This window comes from Ahaetulla prasina, chromosome 4, assembly GCF_028640845.1.
Source record: "Ahaetulla prasina isolate Xishuangbanna chromosome 4, ASM2864084v1, whole genome shotgun sequence".
Lineage (NCBI taxonomy): Eukaryota > Metazoa > Chordata > Lepidosauria > Squamata > Colubridae > Ahaetulla > Ahaetulla prasina.
The window spans coordinates 137,716,264-137,737,287 of NC_080542.1; the positions used below are offsets into that span (position 1 = coordinate 137,716,264).

General features: G+C 40.7%; 1 protein-coding gene across 1 annotated transcript in view; it reads left to right on the top strand.

Annotated features, from left to right (window-relative positions):
* Positions 1 to 21,024, top strand: part of PTPRN2 (protein tyrosine phosphatase receptor type N2) — a 925,005-nt gene that overhangs the window by 811,082 nt on the left and 92,899 nt on the right. The window contains exon 14 of the mRNA XM_058179748.1: positions 4,344 to 4,538. Coding sequence (XP_058035731.1) covers positions 4,344 to 4,538 — 195 coding nt within the window. The remainder of the gene's footprint in view (positions 1 to 4,343; positions 4,539 to 21,024) is intronic.

Here is a 21,024-nt window from a genome sequence, read left to right on the forward strand (position 1 = left end):
TACATATCTATCCCAGGTGATCCAAGTGATGCTGTCATTATCCTCTCATAATGCCTAGATATTGGGAGGGTCTGGATGGAGGACAACAGATTTCAGCTGAATTCTGGTAAGACTGAACGCCTTAGGTTGTGTGGAACCACTAGCTCCAGGACTTTAAACATCTTTATTTCTGGATTGGGTTGCACTTCCCCAGACATACGCTGTACCCAATCTGTGAGTTCTCCTGGACTTAGGATTCCTGCTCAATGAGCAGAATGGCTGTCATGGCTAGGAAAGCCTTTGTATAAATGATTGTGCACCAATTGCTCCTTTCCTAGATCAGGAATCCCTGCACTGAATTACTCGAGCACCGGTCATCTCATGCCTATACTACTTCAGTGTGCTCTACATGGCACTACCCTTGCAGAATGTCCAGAAGCTTCAGCTGATGCAAAAAGCATCTGCATGGGCCCTTGGAGTTCCCAGAGTGCCCTATGTCCTTTGAACTGCACTAGCTGCCAGTTTGCTTCTGATCCAATTCAAAACTGTTGGTTATCATCTTTAAAGCCTTTCATGGCCTGGGTCAGACTATCTGAGGAACCAGTTCACCCAGATGGGATTAGCCCACCCCATCCACACTGGTAGAATGAGCATGCTCTGCCATCTGGAACTTCATGCCTCCCACAGTGAGATCTGTTCCCACCCTTTTGGCCTTCTGAAAGGCCTTGACGACCTGGCTACGCAACTAGTCTGGGTCTCCAAAAGGGGTGTTGCATTTAGAAAGTTTATTGGAATAGATAACAGTTCACCTCCTCCCTATGTGCAATTTGCTCTCTCCCTCTCCATCTAAGTCTCTCCCTCTCCATTCATTTTAACTGAATTTAATTTTTGAGATCCCTATTTATTTTTTAATATTTTAATTACATGTCTGTAAGGCGCTTAGAATCACCTTTAGCGAGATGAGTATCATACAAGTTTAATTAATAAATAAATATACTCTAAAGGTAGTCAATATTCTCTCAGTATAAGTCTATTCATGTTATAAAATATGTTCAAAAGAGTTTTTTCAAATTACTGTGATAACTCTTCGAATTTTATTGTTTAATTGTTTAGGTTTTTGCCCTAAATATTTTTGTACTTCTATTAAATGTAAAATTACCCAGGAAAGATTGATTGAAGAAACATAACTTGACTCTCAGCTTCAGTAAAATTCACAAGTAAAAACCAGAAAAAATAAAACAATGCAATAATAAATACAAGGAACAAAAGAACTTTGGGCAACAACAAGAAGTAAATCTACACTACCCAGGAGTTACTTTGATAAGATCTAGGCAAAGAGCCAGGTGTTCAAGACCCTCCAAAATGTCTGCAATCTGGGGACCACCTGGATCTTAGGAGAAACATCATTCCATCAGAGACAAGTGTTTGTCTTTAGATGATGCTCTTTGTAGTAAACAGGCAGACCGTATTTGCTTATTGTGTTGTGGCTCCAGCCCCCCCTCCCCCCCCGGGCCTGTTCCCCTGCCAGAAAGTGACTCAGAGAGTGAGGGGGAAGGGCCGTCAGGGCTCCTGTCTGCAGGGCCGGCCTCTCTGGCTCAGCTCCAGGAGCCAGAGGCAGGCCAGGTGGAGGAGGTGACGAGGCTTCTGTCTCCTGTATCTCCCCCCGCCCAGGCAACGCTTCCAGACCCAGCTGTGGATAATCAGTCCTGGTTAGATCCCAGTTTTCGTAGACAAGAGAGGCGGGAATAACAAAAGAAGGGATGGGGCAGGCCTAGAGAGTGCTGAGTCACGGAGCCACACCCCACAGGGTATAAAAGCAGGAGGGGCTGCTCTACTACTTCGTGACAGCCAAAACAAACTGACTGGTGGAAACTTGAGCTAAACTATTTGACTGAGCATTTGGCCTGGATTGCTGTTTGTTCCTGACTTCCTGGTTGCTCCAGTAATGAGCTTCTGTGATGCTGGCATCAGGGAAGATAAAGAAAACCTTGGCAGACGATCGTTGGTTTGCTGCCAGAGCTGATAGCTGCTGTGGACTAAATTGCTGGCTAATTGAGTCAGTTCACGTGTCTCCCGGACTGAGGTGTGGGGGACAGAACATCTTATTTATTTAGTGTACAGCATATTATATATTAACATTTCACCTAGATTAGTAAACTCCAATAAAATATAAATGTTAAAAAGATCTATGTCCAAATACCAATGTCTAGGCCATCTAACCATTGAAGCGCAGCATTGTTTATATTTAAAAAAACAGATACTGGATCAGTATAAGCCCTCTGCTTGCAGCTGGTTACGATATGATCTACAGTCAGTTACATTGAGGAGAGAAGACTATGCCCCATTTATACAGAGAGTCCCGACAAAGGCCACGTGAGGTGCGAATCCTATTCAGGTTTTCCACTGCTGACATGGTAGTTCAAAGCCTGGCACCATTTTTGTGGCACCTTTTTAATATGTGTACCTATGCCTCCGTATTCAGCAACCCATTTGGCTTTCCATTGGGAACTGATATTAAAGTTACTGGGCAGATGTTATGCAAGTGCCAGTGGGGCTTCCTGGATTTGAGTATTTCAGCTGATAAATGAGGAAAGTCGGCATGCACTGGTAAGAGTGAGTTGTTCATAATTTTTCTGTATTCTCTCACTAGTACCTCTTGCCTATCTTTGCAATGTTTTTGCTACTGGTATTTATTGCTTCTGCATTCTCTCTTACCTAAGGAATATAATGCAATGTATGTGTGCGTGGGGGGTGGGGGGAATGACATTTCTGTCATGGCTACTCTGCTTTCCTCATTTAGTCCTTCTAGAAATATCCTTTTGAGTTAGATTAAGATCAAGGAAGGTGATTGGTATAAAGTTACTGGTGGGTTCCATGATTATGAAGATTTGAACTCATAATCTAATACACTAATGTTTTTTTTTTCCAAAGCACTGACGGTAAGTTTGGTATTAAGCTCTTCTTTGTGTGAAACTAACACATTTTATGCACAAAAAATAAAATTGTTTCTAATCAGTGAGATAGTAAAATGAGCTGATTAAATGCTAGCTAGAAATCTACCATTTTTATAACGGTTATAAAATATAACCATTTTTATCCTAATAAATCATACAGATTTACAGTATTCATGGATATACATTACATACAGATACAATAAACCGTGTTTAGAAAGGGAAAGATATAATGTTACTCCTACAAAGAACTGTAAATTTTGTAATCCAAATATCCTTGACAAAGCCATGTAAGTGTTAAAATTCTGTCTAGTCAAAATACAAAATAGTTTTGTATTTTGATGGGAAATAAACGGGAAGAGAAATGAAACTGAGAGGTATATAAAAGATGATTGAAAGTCATACCTGTTTGTGGTGAGATATAAATGACTATATGTATACCTCCATAAAATACATAAAATATTGATTTTAAATATTGTAAAATGCTCATTCATTTCTCATTTGTACTCACAAAAATCCAAGAAATTTGAATTTCATCACACTGAAAAGTCAAGATGGGAAAATTTAAAACCGAGACAATAATATATTTTTCCAATTCATCTGTGTTTAGATAATTTAGGGTCATCTATTGAAGCACTGATTAAATTATTTCAAATATTATTTACTTCGTAGAAATTTAATTCAGGATATGATAAAGTACTTTTTAAAATTTATTTCTTGTAACTATTTCCTTATGCTAGATATATCTAATTTATTAGTTCTAGACACCATATGTTCAGGTAAATTTTAAAATGTAATGTAACCTAATTATTTTCATAAGTCAAAGTTACTCAGACTCTGTATTTGAGATTCCATATAGATTCTGGCTAATTTTAACCTAATTAAATGCAGTCTATCATTAGTATAAGTGCTTGATAAAATCAGATACCTTTCCTAATTCTTTGTATGCACAAAATATGTATTCTGTAATATACTTATTATGATTTAGAATAGCATTAAATACATTTTTTTACTTTCCCAACTCATAATGTGCATCATGTTCAATTGAAAAGGAGCAGATGTGTATAAAGTTTATTGTGAGCAATACAGTGATCACTATCTGTGTAACCATTTATTTCAGAGTTCTGTTGCAGTCTGCAGTATTTCAGCCTTTGATTTGTATATTTTTCAAATCCTACATTTTTTTAAAAAAATTGTCAAGTCTTAACTATGGAAATGTGGCTTTGATACAGGTTGTAGTCCTGCTTACATATATAATGAAAATGTTTGTGTTTATCAACTCTGGCGCAGAGTTGTACATTCCAGTTTCAGACTTCCGTATATATTTAGTTTAGATTGAAAATTCAGTCTATGTTTTCACAGTTGATTCCTTCAGTGCTAAATTTTAATCCTCTGTTACTTTCTCTTTCTTAGGAATTATGCCGTCAGCGTATGGTGGTGAAAACATCAGATTGTTCAGAACCTCTACATGCTTCTCGTATTAATAGCATATCTTCACAGTTTAGTGATGGACCTATTCAAAGTCCTTCTACTCGAAGCAGCACTTCATCCTGGTGTGAAGAACCAGTCCAGTCTAATATGGACATTTCCACTGGTCACATAATATTGGTAAGTCATTGAAGCAGCCTTTTTTTGAATTTATTCGAACTATAGAAAGCATAGCATTATGTAAAATACAGTAAATCTAGATTTTTAAAGCAATATCATCAACTCATTAAAAATACTATTCTGGCTTCACTTCTTGTTGTAGAGTTAGTGTTTAATGCAATATTAATGTAATTTGTATCAATGTTGTGTAATCTATAAACTATAATAAAATCTAGTTCTTATTAGAGTATCTAAAACTTAATAAATGAATTTTAACTTTAAGGTTTAAACTCCTGCAATGTTTATTACTATTGCTTCCATCATTTTAACTTTAACATTTCTTTATTGGCAAGTTTTTATTTTTATTTTATTAAATTTGTTCATAATAAATCCAGGCAACTGCAGCCTGTGGTATATCTTTAAACTGGGATCTGTCCTTTCTCATGGAACAATGATGTCTAATTCCAATCATAGATATACATATAGGGATAAATGGCTATTTAAAAAAATCTTCTGTACATATTTTGAAGCGGGGTTAGAAAAAGGATTCATTTAAAATATATGTATAATAAAATATTTCAATGAATCCATTTCAGATAGTCCCTCAGAAAAGTTAATGTTCTTAGGGAATAAATTCAATGGATGACATATGATTTGTGCAAAGTCATATTTTGAAATATGGAAGGGTTCCAGGTTTAAGTCACATTAATAGCCCAAATGTGTCTATTTATGTAATTGAATAAATGCTATAATATTATGACTGAAGTTCTCTAGAATTATGAAGGAATCATTCCAATGGAAACTCTTATAAAGAATCCAAAGAAACTCAGATCCTCTTGCATTATTTCTTTTTCATAAGCAACTACTCTATTTATCCAAACCTACTTTGGTCAATTTTTTAAATTATGAATTTGATTTAAAAGAAGCCAAACAAGTTTTCACCTTTTCTTGTTAAATAACCAATTTTTTGTTTAAGGTGTATGCAGTATTCAAAATAGGCAAGGACACTTCAAATGTGGTATGGATATCCTTTTTGTATTTGTTGCCTGTTCCTTACAAAAGCTATGCCTTTTCCTGGGCTGCTTAATCTGATTGCTGAGGTGGTGGAAAAGTTCCCTGAACTTAATAATACCGTGTTTCCCTGAAAATAAGACCCTGTCTTATATTTTTTTGAACCCTGAAATAAGCGCTTAGTCTTATTGCTGTGCGCTCAAAAGCCCGATTGAGCTTATTATCGAGGGATGTCTTATTTGGGGGAAACAAGGTAATGTTTCAGGATTTCAACATATCTTCCTCAAACAAGGGGTTTTAGGATGCCAGTTGTTTATGACTGTTATATCAACCATGGTCATGGTTGAGGTCCATTGAGGACTTGATACATGGACATTTTGATACATTTGTCTTTTGTCTCAGGGAAGAAGCAACTAGCCTGAAATTGGGAGATACTGAACTTTGCTCCTGGTTATGGACAGACCATTCTGATTGCTATGAAATTCTGCAGTATGAGTCTTTCTCTGCAATCCATTCCAGATACAGTTGGTTTTCAGAGGTCTCCTCGGGAGTTTTCTGAGAATTTGGAAGGGACAGCTCAACTAGGATGCCTGTTCAGTGGAATGAAAGATTGGGTTGGTCTGAAGTGGACTTTTTACAAGTTCAATCTTCAACCTACACAATGGTGATTTGAATTGCAGACAAGAAATATTTATTTATTTTATTTATTTATTTATTTATTTTTGTCACAACAATATATGCAGGTATATTGTGTTGCTGTTACTGCATCAATTTAAGGGAACAATATTTGTCAAAAACTCTGCAAAACAGAGTTTCACAGCATTTGATACACAAAACTTTTCAAATCCAACATGAGCTTTACACCAGCTGGGCAGTGAATGGAGATGACTGGGGCCTTGTCTTGTAAAGTGACCTGGAATCATTTTAAGTCTTTGAATCCTGAGAAAATGAATAGGGCCCTCTGGGAGAGAATTCCAACAATTCTCAATTGGATCCCTGCCTCTCATGATTTGATAACAATTCTGGAGCTTGAATTTGAGCGGTAATCTGTGCTTTTTTTTAAGTGAAAGGATATTTTTTCTATCTCTGAAGAAGGAGATAGTGCATTCAATCTAGAAGCCTTTGCTCAAGGCAATCAATTTGAACAATCTTTGTGGAATGACTCAGAGATACTTCTTAAATCTTCTCCTGTAATTTTTAGTATTTATTTCTTTGATTTTTAACATTTACTTTTTCCACCTCCTAGTTCCCCCCAACCCTGTGTGGTGGGTTTGGCTTAGAGGGAATGGGGAGCTTACCTGCCCTCACAATCTTTGGTAGAAATTTTGCAATAAATACATAAATAAATATGCTTAAGAGTCTTTACAATATTAATGTGTGATCAACATATAACTAAACTGGAAATGGAAATTTTATATATTTTTACATTCTGATGAATTTAACATTAAGATGGTATCAGTTCGGTTCAATGAACCTTGTTTTTTAGGTTATCAAATAAATGTATTTTACATTAAGTTGTTAGGATTCAGAAAAGATAATTACTATAAATGATAATATATTTTAGGAATGCTAACTAGAAGGGTAGGTGTGTGTGAGAGAGAGACAGAGAGAGAGAGAAAGAGAGAGAGAGGGGTGGGGGTGGGGGGGAGGGGAGGGGTAGAGATAATAAAATAAATATTCAGGAAAAAATGGTATCCTCTTTATACATCTTTGAAAATAAGCAAAATACCTGTTCTTATTAGAAACAGTAATAGCAATGTTTAAGGACATCATTTTTTTTCAGAAGAAAATGTAGAGAGGGAACTTCAGTAGTGCTACAGATAGTCATTTAACTATCATTCATTCAATGACCATTTAAAGTTATGAAAGTGCTGAATGAATTTAAATTGCATCCAGTTCTCAAAGTTGTGACCATTGCAATGCTCCCACGCTCACTTGATCAAAATGTGGGGTAGCTGTTTACAATTGTAATATTTACAATTATAGAATGTGTTTCAGCTTCTGCCACCTACCTATGTCCTCCAGCCATTGGACAAGGGCTAATAGCCATCACCTTGGCCCAGGGAGCCTCTGCCAGCTCCATTTTCCTGCCCCCTCCCTGGCTGGGTTTGGCAAGCTCCCTTCAACAGATGGAGTCTGCTACTCTCCAGTATTACAGCTCTATGCTTTCATCCAGCATCTGGATTTCAGGCAAGCAGCAACAGGAAGAACATGTGAAGGTCAACTGGAGAGTGAGGGGGGCTGCAGGGGTAGGCAACAGTGGTATATAGAATAGCCAAAAGAGCACAGACCTGGGAATTTTTTTTTTATAAAAAAAATATTTTTAAAAAACAAACAAAAAAACAGTACATTTTTTCTGAATAGAGTATTGACCGAGTCAAAATTTATACAGCTTATTACATAAGTATTTCCCAAATATAATTTATATATTTCAATTTCTGCCGTAATATTCTTTTTTCCTACTTTATTTTTCATCTCTACTTAATATTTAATATAATCAATATTACCATCCGCCCTAACCACCAATCTTAATTTTATTTCATTTTATTATCTTATTTCTCCATTTATCACATATATTTGTCAAAATCACCACATTTGTAAATCATCAGCAATTTGTTTTCTCTTATTTCCTTTATTCTATTGAAACTGCGCATGAACAAATTGTATTTGTGGGTGGGTGGGCCGAGCCTCCTGCCACTGCTGCTACCAGTTTGCCCATTAGCAACCCACCACTGCAGTGTAATCATTTAGATTGCTGAATGATAGTGGACAACTGAGACCAGTTTCGTCTTTTCTAGATGAATAGAATACCATTGGCAAGCTAAGTGGTAAAAGTAGCTACCGTCTTAATGCAATTTCTGTTAGTTGCATAGTTCATAATTTAGCAGATACATACACTCAATGAAAAAAGGTTTTTAGATTAGTTCATCCAGAATTACAAAATTCCCTTAAATTTCAGATTTTAGCCTTACCCAAACAAACTGATTCAAAGGTTCCACATGCTTTCTTATAGTAAAATAACAAAGCTGAGTGGTTAAATTGGATATTTTCAGAATACTAGTGATGCTATCTCGTTTCTTATAATTTCACTGATGTTGATACTGAAATATGAAGAGAACAGGTGATAAACTAGATTTATGTAAACCTAGTTGGTTAAAGAAGACCTTGAATATACAGTAGAAATAATATAAACAGTTTCCCTATAACTTAACAATTAGTATGGGAAATTCATGTTTTTACTGCAATAGAAACTGTAGACTATTAAACTACTGTGTATGGTTGCATTGATTGCCTTATCCAATCAGGCAGTTTATTTGGTTTCGTTATTAGTCATTACAGTTTGCATAGTTTGTAAATTATGGTTATCCGTAAACTTTGTCCAATATATGCTATTTTTTGGGGAGTCTTATTTGGAAACCTTCTAAACCTGGGAAATTGCAATGGAAAGCACATTAATACAAGGCTTGCTCATGGGCTTAGCTGCCATTGTACCCTGGCATGAATGGGATAATCTAAATTCTTTGTCTTTTTCTAAGCAGTTAAAATGTGTGCAAATATAGTGACTTTTTCATGGAATTTTGAGTTGTTCAGTCCGGAGGTTTGCATGTTTATCCAATCTGATTACACTTACAGGCTGTTATGACTTATTGACATGGCTTTGTATGATGTATGGATTGGACCACTGAATCAGGGATAAAATGCTCCCAGTTCGGACCAGCTCACCTGATCCAGTAGCGATGGCAGCTGGTGGTTCAGAAAACCGGTAGCAAAAATCCTTGGCCCCACCTCCTGCCTCTGCTGAGCCACACGATCATTAGAGGTTGTTTTTTTAAAAAAACTTTTAAAAATAGTTTTTCTTCAGCTGAAAGCATGCCTTTAAAAGTAAAAAAAAAGTCTTTGATGATCCTGCGGCTCGGCTGGGATCGTCAGAACCCTTAAACTTTTTTTTAACAACCTCTTCGGCCGAAGAGGTTGTAAAAACAAAAGGTTTTAAAAAGCTCCTCTGCCGATCCCAGCTGAGTTCCTCATCACCAGAACCTTAAAAAACATGTTTTCTACAAGCTCTTCAACCAAAGAGCTTGTTAAAACAATTATTTTAAGAGGTACTGGGCTGCAATGAGGGAACTTCAGCTGGGATCATCAGAAGAGCTTTTAAAATCTTTTTTTCCTCTGGCAATCCCAGATGAGTTCCCTGATCATCACAGGCTTTTAAAATAATTTTTAACAACCTCCTTACAACAGCCCATGCCCACCCAATCACCCCCTCCCCTATTTACCTATAATTGTTGTTCCTTTTGGGCTGGCAAAGCCATGCTTTACATCAGTTGCATCAGCTAGCAGCTGAATCTGCCTGCCTGCAATCCATTTCCTCAGTGAGCAACTCAATCTGCCTGCTTTGCTGTCTGAGGAACTCTGGGAATTGAAGTCCACAAACCTTAAAGTTACTAAGATTGGAGACCCCTGATCTAAAAAAATATAAATTAAATAAAATAATAAAATAAAATATTTGTGGAGCTTTCTGAGATTCGGTATGTTTCAGTAGTGTTTCACTCTAACTACACAAACACATAAAATCTCACAAAGCTGTATGTGGCATTTTGTGTGTGTGTGTGTCAGTTGTGTTGTATTGTGTGTGTGTAAAGTGTGAAAGTTGGTTTTTGAGCTTTTTGTGGTTGTGTGAGGTTCCTGCATGTTGCAGGGGCCATTTTGGGTGAAGTGCAGCTTCTTTTACATTGTGTGGGAGTCAGTTGTGTTGTGATGTGTTGTGTGTTTGTAAATATGAAGTTGGTTTTTGAGCTTTTCGTGGCTTTGTGAAGTTTCTGCTTGTTGCAGGGGCCATTTTGGGTGAAGTGCAGTTCTTTTACATCGTATATGAGTCAGTTGTGTTGCGTTGTGTGTGTGTACAGTGTGAAAGTTGGTTTTTGGTACCTCTTACTGTTTTGTGTACTTTGTTTATTATTTTTATTATTTATTGTTATCGGCCACATACCCCAAGCCATCTGACCACCAAGCCACACCCATCAATTAAGCCACACCTACAGAACTGGTAGGGAAAATTTTTAGATTTCACCCCTGCACTGAATTATACTAATAAAAACTGTATACTTTTAGTATATCAAGAACTAATATACTAATAAAAACTGTAGGAAATGCCGTTGGTACATTAGAAAGACTCTGAAAAGCAGAGTGTAATCCAGAATTCTATGTTGGAAGGGAAGTAATAAAGAAAAACAAACAGAAAGTTTTCAGTACGCAGGCTATTGAAAAGTTATTTGCTTTGCTATGCATCAGACTGCAAAGTTGTTCTTTGAATTGAAAATAAATGTAGTAATCTGTGCATACATACTGTGTATTTTATTTTCCCCTCAGTTTAACATTCCATCTATATGATAGATTAATGATCAATGAACACTCCAACTATAATCTCAATATTTTTGTGTTTGTATTGTAAAAATAAATGAAAAAGAGAACTAAACTGTTGATTTCTTTGATAAAATATATTACGTTTCTAATTATATGATCTATGGTTATATTATCATTATATATAAATAATCTTTTCTAGTACTTGCTACCATTAAATTATGGGATGTCTTTGTTAATAATGTACACATAAAATAATTTATTTCAGCAACATTTCCTGTAGTTTGGATGTTAGAGCAGTCATAAGTGCTCTGGTTGGGGAATATTATTATATCTATAAAGGAAAATATTTGTAACTCAAGGTTGAAATGAAAGATCTTTAGTGCTCTTTGAGTTTGTTTATTTCCTTGCGGACATTTCATTACCAAAACTTGGCAGTAGCAGCAGCGCAAACACACAAAAACAACCAAGCTCAGAGTGCACCAATGAAACAAACAAAACGTTAAAAAGTTATGATATTTTTGTATTTACTTACCAAGCACATCTAAATCTTATTAAAGTAACCAAAATATCTTCACAATCCCCAAAGCATGTCCCAACTTTTGAGGACCCCTAAGGTTTGGAAATTGAAATTTGTAAAAGTTACACACCCTAACAGTATCTCCTGGTCACTGTCATTGAGGACAAAGCAACTTAAGCATGCTTCTTAAGCACATACTGTATGAGTGCTCTCCCCTGTAAAGATGTGGGTAAAAATTTTTGGAGACAGTGAAAAGTGGATACCTGATCTGAGTATAGCACAGGTGTGAGTTGAACTATCTATTTATCTGCAACTTAAAAATGATGTTAAGCTAATTCCAATCTTTGCCTAAACCCAGTTTAGATAGATACTGGGGAACAAGCCCATGGTATGCCTGCAGCAGTTAAACCTTTCAAAACTAACACATCTAGTCTTTTGCTATATGATGCACAGTGCAATGCATATAAATACATTGTTGCATATAACTACATTAGAAGCAATTCAGCTGAAATTTTTGAGATTGAATTTCTGCATAGAATTTCTTTGACACAAATATATTCCTTCAGTTTAAAGCACAAATGTTTCTACATATGGGCCTGTCTGAGGCTCTGTGGTTAAAATGCTGTTCAAACCATCTTTAGGGTCAAGTTTCTAATCCAACTACCATTGATAGAGGTATATAATATTAGAAAGACTTTCGGAAAGGTCTACTGGTTGGCTACTGGGGCCAGTCAGCTGTTGTTTTTATGACCAATGATGGTAGAAGACAAAGTGTTTCTTGTGGTTGTCAGCAATGCTAAGTGATTCCAGTTACACGAGGATGATGGTGGTCTTCTGTCCACTGTGACAGTGTGTCTCATGGTTGCTGCTTGGAGTAGGATCCCAGCAGCTCTCCTGTAAGAGGCCAATTAAGGCATTGGTAGTGTGGAGCTATTGGTAGTGGCTAGGCAGGGGAGATAACAGTTGAGTGGCAGGTTACTCTGAATGCCATCTCCCTATGTAGTCCATTTTGCCATCTCTTCTGCCAGAGAGGAAGAGATGATACAGCATTATTGATCACTTCCATGTGGATTCCATCTGTTGGCTGTGGATTTCCCATTGAAGACTATTCTGAGAGCCAGAGGAGAGAATTATTGAACCTTTAGAGGACTTGAATTTTAGGAATTTTAGGCATAAATAGAAAGGATGGCTTGGAACTAGTTGGTGAAAATGGCAGGAGAGGGATGTCTATGAATGGGTGTATGTTTGTGAGTGTGTTTGTGGGTGGAATGGAGGAGGTGGTTGCTGGGTATTTTGATTGTGCTGACAGTTCGTGAAGCTAAAGTGCTTTCCTGAGATGGAGTTAATGGGAAATTCCCAGCCTTAGAAATTGTAGGGCCAGGATTAGGGAGTACTGCTGCCATTGGAGGTTGGCCATGAGCCAAAATATTATAGTAATCATCAGCATGGGGAGATATGGTTGGAGATAGGGACAGAGTCCTTCTCAAGGAATGTGGGACTAATGTCCTATACTGGTTTCACATTTCACATCCTTGGTCTTAACCTCAGTAAAGCTTTAGAAACCTTGAATTTTGGATGCTGCTTCTAAATGCCAGGTCAGTAAATAACAAGTTCTCTCTCATTTGCAATTTAATCATTGATGAAAGAGCTGACTTGACGAGACCTGGCTGGATCTAGAAGGGGGTACAGACCAGGGGTAAAATGCCCCCGGTTCAGACCGGCTCACGTGATCCGGTAGTGATGGCGGCTTCTGATTCGGAGGACCGGTAGCAAAAATCCCTGGCCCCACCCCCTGCCCCTGCTGAGCCGCACCATCAGCAGAGGTTGTTTTTTTTTTACTTTTTAAAGCAGTTTTTCTTCAGCCGAAACATGCCTTGAAAAGTAAAAAAAAAACAACCCTGCTGATCGTGGGGCTGAGCAGAGATCATCAAAACCCTTTAAAAGTTTTTTTTTAAAAAAACCCTCTTCAGCCGAAGTGGGGGGAAAAAGAGGTTTTAAAAGCCTCCTCTGGCAATCCCAGAGGAGTTTCCTGATCCTCACAGGCTTTTAAACTCACTTTTTAACAGCCCCCACTTACAAGAGCCCCCACCCATGCCCAGCAAATTCCCCCTCCTCACTTACCTATAATTACTGCTCCTTTCGGGCACGGCATGCGTTTTTCTTCAGCTACTGATTACAGCCTGCTTTGACTGTCTGCTTTGCTGAATGAGGAACTCTGGGAGTTGCAGTCCACAATCTAAGTTACTAAGGTTGGAGACCACTTATCTAAAAAAATAAATAAAAATAATAAAATAAAATATTTGTGCAGCTTTCTGGTGTGTTTCTGTAGTGTTTCACTCTAACTATGCAAACACACAAAATCTCAAAGCTGTATGTGGCATTGTGTGTGTGTGTGTGTGTGTGAGAGAGAGAGAGTCAGTTGTGTTGTATTTGTGTAAAGCGTGAAAGTGTGAGGTTCCTGCTTGTTGCAGGGGCCATTTTGGGTGAAGTACAGCTGCTTTTACATTGTGTGTGAGTCAGTTGTGTTGTGTGTGTGTAAAGTGTGAAAGTTGGTTTTTGGTACATCTTATTGTTTTGTATACCTTATTTATTTTTATTATTTATTGTTATTGGCCATGCCCACCCAGTCATCTGACCACCAAGCCACGCCCACCAATTAAGCCACACCCACAGAACCAGTAGGGGAAATTTTTAGATTTCACCCCTGGTACAGACCCTTTCAGAGATATGACCAATTGGGTTTCAGGTATGGCATCAGGAACCCTAGGGCAGGGGTGGAGGTGCGTGATAGTTATCCAGGATTCCATTATGGCTTTCAGGGATTTATGGGTGCTGCATCACAAGTTACTGACTATGAGATCTTGTTCATTAAGTTTGGCTTTTGGAATAAATTAGGATTGTTGCTGTTGTATTAGCCTCCATACTGCATAGTATTCTCCCTGCCTGAGCTCCTTGTCCCCCCCTTTCTGGAGTAGCAGTGGCACTTATGGTGTTGGGTAACTTTAACTTGCCTTTTCTAAAAGTGGAGTCTGAGGTGGCTCAGGAGATCATGGGAACAAGTACGAGTGAGTTCGATTGGGGTAAATCCTCAACTAACAACGTGTGGGATTTGGCTAACAATGGTGACTGGGGTTGCCTGGATTGCTATTGATAACAGCTATTGCTATTGATTATTGTGTTGACTTAATGTCGCATTTTATGACCATATCACTTAGCAAGAGAAATTCTGGTCCAATTGGCATTGTAACGCAACACTATCTATACTTGATAATTATCATGTCAAAACCCATTTGAAATAAATCAGACTTTAAACTCTGTATCATAATCATTTCTATTGCCCTTATTTATGAGACTGATTCTGATTCTGTGTTACTTTGTTAAACACCATTTTTCAGGGTTTCTTTACATCATATCCTTAGCTTTTAATTTGCAATAGTCTTTCCATGTAATGATCATTTATTCTCTATTTTTTGTTTGATGTTTTCAATGTTATTTTATGTGCTGTCATTAATGAACTATTATATTTTTACTATTGTTCATTGAAGAAAAAATTCTGCATTGCTTTAGAAGATGTGTAGAAGAAAACTATTGTCTAAATTTTAGAAATCAATAAATATTATACTCATGTGATTTTGTATTTCCCAAATACCTGAGAAAGAAAACAAAAGGAAGACAAAATAATGGTATGAGTTGAGTAATAAATGTAATTTTCCTTTTTAATTAAAAAAAGTGTTTCCATTTATAAATAAACTAACAGGCACTTAAAGGAAATGGAAACAATACATACAAATACAACAAAACGTTCATTTACTGTCTTTTAGCAATAAATCAAGAAGATCTTTAAAAGTATCTGGATGGAAAGTGATCCAGTTTGAATTGATACAAGAACACCTTGAAGGAAAATAATTTCTCCATTGTAGTGGAGGCAGCATCCAGGAATGGGTTGTCCTCGTCTGCTAGCCAATAGGACTGCCAAAGTTTGAGGAAATGCCTACACCAAGTCCCCAGCTTTTGTCTCAGACATGTTTTTGTTGATTAGGTCAGAGAGGCAAGGAAGCCTAAATTCCTGGATACTGATCCTGTCTATAACAGCTTTACTATTAACGTGGCACTTATATCACCAACAGACAGCTGTGCCATCAACAATTCCAGTGTGAAGAGCTTTCAGCTCAAGCCCGCTGAAGGCCGCACCGCAGTGTGTCAGATCATTGGATGGTGATTCTGAGTGGGCAGCCCGATTGAGCTTTGCTCGCAACGCTGACCCAGGGGCTTTGCTGAGAGCAGGATCAAGGCTCCAGCGCATTCCGGCTTAGCGGGAGGCTTCGTGCTCTGCATTTAGCTGAAGGGCGGCCAGACTATCAGATAAACCTGGGACAGTTGTCTAGACAGCCGCCGCTGTGGATTCAGCCGCTTTACAAGTCCCTGCCCAATTGCAGGCATACTCAAAGACTCAGGCTGACCATTGCCAAGGATGGTGGTCCCGATTCCCAAGCCTCTGCCCGATTGCAGGCCCACTTGGAAGCTGCAGGCAGCCGCCCCGCAGATCATGGCAAGACCCGAGCCTCTGCCGTGGGCAGGCATATTCGGGAGTAAATGACAGCAGCCGCTTTTGGCAGCAGGACTATTGAGGAGGTCTACTCAAGGCAGACTTAGAAAATGGAGAACACGGCTTCCGCCTTCAGGGGGGAGCCGCTTCGGCGTTGGATGCCCCAGTCTCTGAATGGAGAGGCGAGAAAGCTGCAGGAAAAGGTCTCCGGGGAAGAAGGTTGCTGCCAAGATCCCCAGGGGATCAAACAGCCTGAAGAGACATGTCAACTGCATTCTTGAACTATATTTGTCTGCTTTCTGTGACTTGGGGTTTTTTAAGGAGCTGCGGTTTGGCAGCGGAGCCGTGGCTTTTCGCCACGTGCTCCAATACACTTGTAGAGCCGTTGCCAAGTTATTGCAGGCTTGCAATAGCCACAGCATACCACTGCACGCTCCAGGGGCCTGCAGGATCATCGGCTCCTCATTTATAATCAGCTGGGGTGCGCAAGCTGTCAAACAGCTCTGAAGATTTAAAGTAGGGGTCCCAGGGCATACAAAGTCCCTGCCTGGTTCTGACTAGGCATACTCGTGGGCTAACAGCCTCTGGAGAGGCGTGGAGTACCTGCCTAGTCACAGCTAGGCACACTTAATTGACAATGGCCTGAGGTGAGGCAGGAATAAGATGGAGTCCCTGCCTTGTTTCAGCTAGGCTTACTTGTAATTAAAGTAAGTGCAGATTGGAACGATGTCCATCTACCAAACACTTAGCTTTCAGCCTCTGCTAGCCTTGGAAGGCTTGAAGTCCCTGCCTAGTTTAGGCTAGGCATACTAAAATAGAAGGCAGGCAATAGCCAACAGCAGCAACAACTGTTAAAAATATTTCGAAAAGAAAATGGCGGGCAGAGCTGCTGAGAAAAAATCTAGGAAGCAGCTCACTGACAGCTCTCACTCCAAAGTGGAAGCTGCACCCAGCAAAAAAGGCAAAATCCAAGTCTGAGGCTCCTTTGGAATAAGCATTCCAAAGATTCTGAGAAGGATGCCAACAGGAGACACAAAGCCTTGGAGAAGTAATTCCTCAGATCTGAGAAGGAACAATCAGAGCAAGTGAGCCCTTAGGTCCATCAGGAGATGTAATACTACATGCCTTGTCACTAGAGGGAGGGAGTGAGCATTCCCTTCGTTTATCTCCTTAAGCTGACATTGCAACTGAAGCAACTCCTTTTTTCTCTGCCCAGCAACAGAAACTGAACGACAGCACTCCAATAACAGAAGAGCTGTTTCTATAACCTTTACACCTATGCCTGCAGATTTGCAGCAAGGTAAAAATCTACCTTCTGATTTGCCTGCTGATCTTAAATCATTGATAGCACGGCTATTTCTCAGGGTATTGCTGTTGGATTGCAGCACATATCTGTCCCTGCAGCCCTGACCACGGAGACTTCCACCAGTTTCCAGCAGGGTCTTCAGACTGCAGGGAACCAGGCCTATTGGCAGGATACCCATTCACCCAATGACTCCTCCTTTGGTGAGGACTCGCTCCTCCATGAGGAAGATCAAAGAGAGGCAGAATTATCTCAGGATAGGGATTTGACATTTGATGTGACAGCTTTTTCCGGCCTTTTCCCTCATGCCCTCTTTAAGTTGCTTTTACATAAGGCATGGGTGACATCAGGGAGGGGAGTCAATACCAGCTCAAGACCCATGGGACCCAAAAGTGCCAGTGATCATCTGTTTCTGAGCCAGCCATAGCTCAGGAGGATATACTTGCACCACAACTATTTATAATGTGGTTCACCAGCAGTGGGCACAACCAGGATCATTCCTGACACACACACTCCTCAACTGGGTGGTATTCAGGCGGGCATGATTGACACCTTTACAATTTGACACCCGAGTTGGCTGACCCACTCCAGTTGCCCAAGGTAAATGGTCGGGTGGCTTCTCTGGTGTCTTCCTCCCTAGTGTCAGGCGACATAGCTGACGAGTTAAACCCAGAACATAAACGGATCGAATTGATCTTGCATCATGCACACTAATCTTCAGCCTGGGCAATCTAGGCTGTGTCAGCAACCTCTGTTTTTTTAATCGCACATCGTTAATTTGGTTGTGCCAGATGCAGCAGAGGATTCCATCGAGTGAGGCCAGACTCCATCAAGACCTAAATAGACTCATAGAGGCTACACAATTCTCTGCAGCGGCAATGTTAACCGGGATCAAATACGCCTCCAGAACCCTTGCCTCCTCCATAACTTCGAGGAGGATGCCTTGGTTGTGCAATTGGCAGAATTGCTGCCAAGTCCGAAGGGAGGCTAACCTTGGCCCCCCTAGACAGGGGGCACTCTCTTTGGTGAGGCTCTGGAACCAGTCCTTATTGAAAATAAGGGCAAACGTAAGATCCTTACACCATCCTTTAAGTGGGCAGGTCGGCGTACCAATCCATACTTACGCAGATCATCCTTTCGGACACCTGACTCTGACTCCTCACAACACCGATGATTCTCAGCGGTTAGAATGACATTACCAGGGGAGAGCCTCAGGAATTTGGGATGGGGAGTTCCCCATAATGCAAAGCGGCAGTTGGCATTACCTGAGGATTCTGCCAGCAGGCCTCCCCTTTCCCTGTCACCAGAAGGTGCTGATGAGCAGCTCTTAACAGAGCTCAATCTGCCCTGCAGGTGTTCTGTTTCCCTCCCCCAATACTCCCAACAAAGAGTCAGTCAAAGGCCTTCTCTTCTAATTTATTTACATAGATAAATGTCCTGGCCATGTCTACCCACTGGGCCTGCCAAGTCTCTGGAGATAACAAGGAAATTATAGATAAGGCCAGAATTACTCACGAATATATTCTTCCCTCCATTGATACAGTTTGCCCGCGCAAATTCACTGCTTTGTCCAAGACAAAAAACCAGGAAGTTCCGCCTCCTATTTATAGTCTCTGCAGATGTCACTGCATGACCATCATTCTTTGGCTTTGTCCCAACGTTTCCTCTGCTGCGCGCGCCGGTCACATCTGCACAGTCTTGCATCACTCCAAAACTGTTCTTGGGCATTGCCAAATCAGAAGAAGGCTCGGGAGAATCAGGCCTTGCCGGCTCTTCCTCCTCCCTTTGGGTGGGTGCCAGGGAGGGAGAGGGCCCAAGAGAAGCAGGCCTTGCCAGGTCTTCTCCCTCACTTTCTGAATCATCCGAGTCCAGGAGTCCGGGTCCAGGAACCTGGGTCACAACAGCAGGAGTCTCTGTATCGCTCACTTCCAGATCCCCTTTTCCACCCCAACCACATCGCAATGGCCTGTCAGATGCAGGCTTTCACCTGCAGAGGCAACCTTTAATCCAGCAGCTGCAGGGATCCACCCATGGAAAAGGTAGGCTTGCCATATCCCTACTGGCATAGACACTTGATCTCAGCAGCCATTAAGCAAGGCATAGTGGCTGGTTTACAGCATGGCCACAGAGCTGCTTCTGTCAGGTTGGACCATTCGTTGCCTCTGGATCTGCCTCTTATGGCCCTGGCTTCAGGGGATGTGTTGCCCACACAGGCCCTTATTCCACCATCTCCTCTAATCAATCTGATCTCAGAGGAGGAGCTGCCCAGGGACTTAGCTCTGTCAGGAGATGAGAACTTAACCCCTGATCAACCAGCCCTTGCTGGTCTGTTATGCCCAGTGCTTTTATTTGGTGCCTTTTGTTTTACAAGGCTAGGGTTATGGCACACCTAGTGGGCCATTTATCATTTCCAGAACCAACAGAGGTAGTAGTCCTTTCGGCACAATTCCCTCTCCGAACAATGCCCAGCTGCAAGGTTTGCGAAATTGGTGGTTCTGGTTTGCGGAAGGGGTTGATGTGCTTCCCAGCCCTTAGCCGCGGGAGTTCTTGTGTGCCCTTCCCCTCATCCCAGGGGTGGAATAATAAAAAAATATTCTGATTGAACAAGTGGTGGTATTGCTTCTGGCACCACACTGGCATGGATGGCCCTGGTTTGCCGAATTGGTCACCCTTTTGGTGGCCAGCCATTGGAGGATTCCGCTGGACAGAGTCGCCCTTAGTCAGAGGGCTTTGGTCCTCCCGAGCCCACAAGGTTCCAGTGAACCACCTGGTGATGGAGTGAAGGTCTCAGAGCCATGACACTTAATCCTCCAGGGTGGTAGACACCGTTCAGGTCTCCAGGCAGCTTTCCACGAATAGAATGTCTGATGCCACCTAGGAAGTTTTTTGCTCCTGGTGCACCAAGCCACGCTTGGGCCCATCATCTGTATCCATGCACTGGAGGTCTGTTGCCCTACACGACTCGTTGCCAGGTGACTACTCTGTCATCAGTCCTTTCTTGCAGGGAGCTGGACTCCCTGGCTCGACACCAGCTGTCCGCAGGTTCATCAGGGGGCACAATGTATCTGCGGTCTGCAGTGGTTCACAACTGCCCCACTTCGGACTTCACTGGGGTACTGCAGGCGCTGCTGCGGCCCCATTTGAACCACTGAGGAAGGCCACATTGCACTTCATGACCCACGAGTAGCCTTCCTGGTAGCCATGACGGATATCTGAGTGGGCAGTCCTCTCTGTCTGGAGTGGTCCTTGAGTCTTCCACCCCTTTCTTCATTCTGAACATGACCACAGGGTTCCGTGGGACCCAGGGGCTTCTGTTGCCTCAATCCAGTGCATAGCCTGGACAAGAAGTGACACACGCTAGTTGTGGCTGGGCACCCCCAATCTATGTGAGGCGGACTTCCACCTTCAGGAAGACAGAGTCACTCTTTGTTTCATTCTAACCAGCCTCCTTAAGTGCCAGGTTCACTCTATCGACCCTGGCCAATGAATTTGGGCATGTATCGCCAACATGACACAAGATACAAGCCAGGAGTGAAATGTAAAATTTGTTACTACCGGTTCTGTGGGTGTGGCTTGGTGGAGGTAATGTGACTGGGTGGGCATGGCCAACTTTTTTTATTTATTTATTTTTACTTTTAAAAGCATTTTTTTTTCAAGCTCTTTGGCCGAAGAGCTTGTAGAAAACATGCTTTTAAAGGGTTCTGATGATCAGGCAACTCAGCTGGGATCGTCAGAGGAAAAAAAGCTTTTAAAGGATTCTGATGAT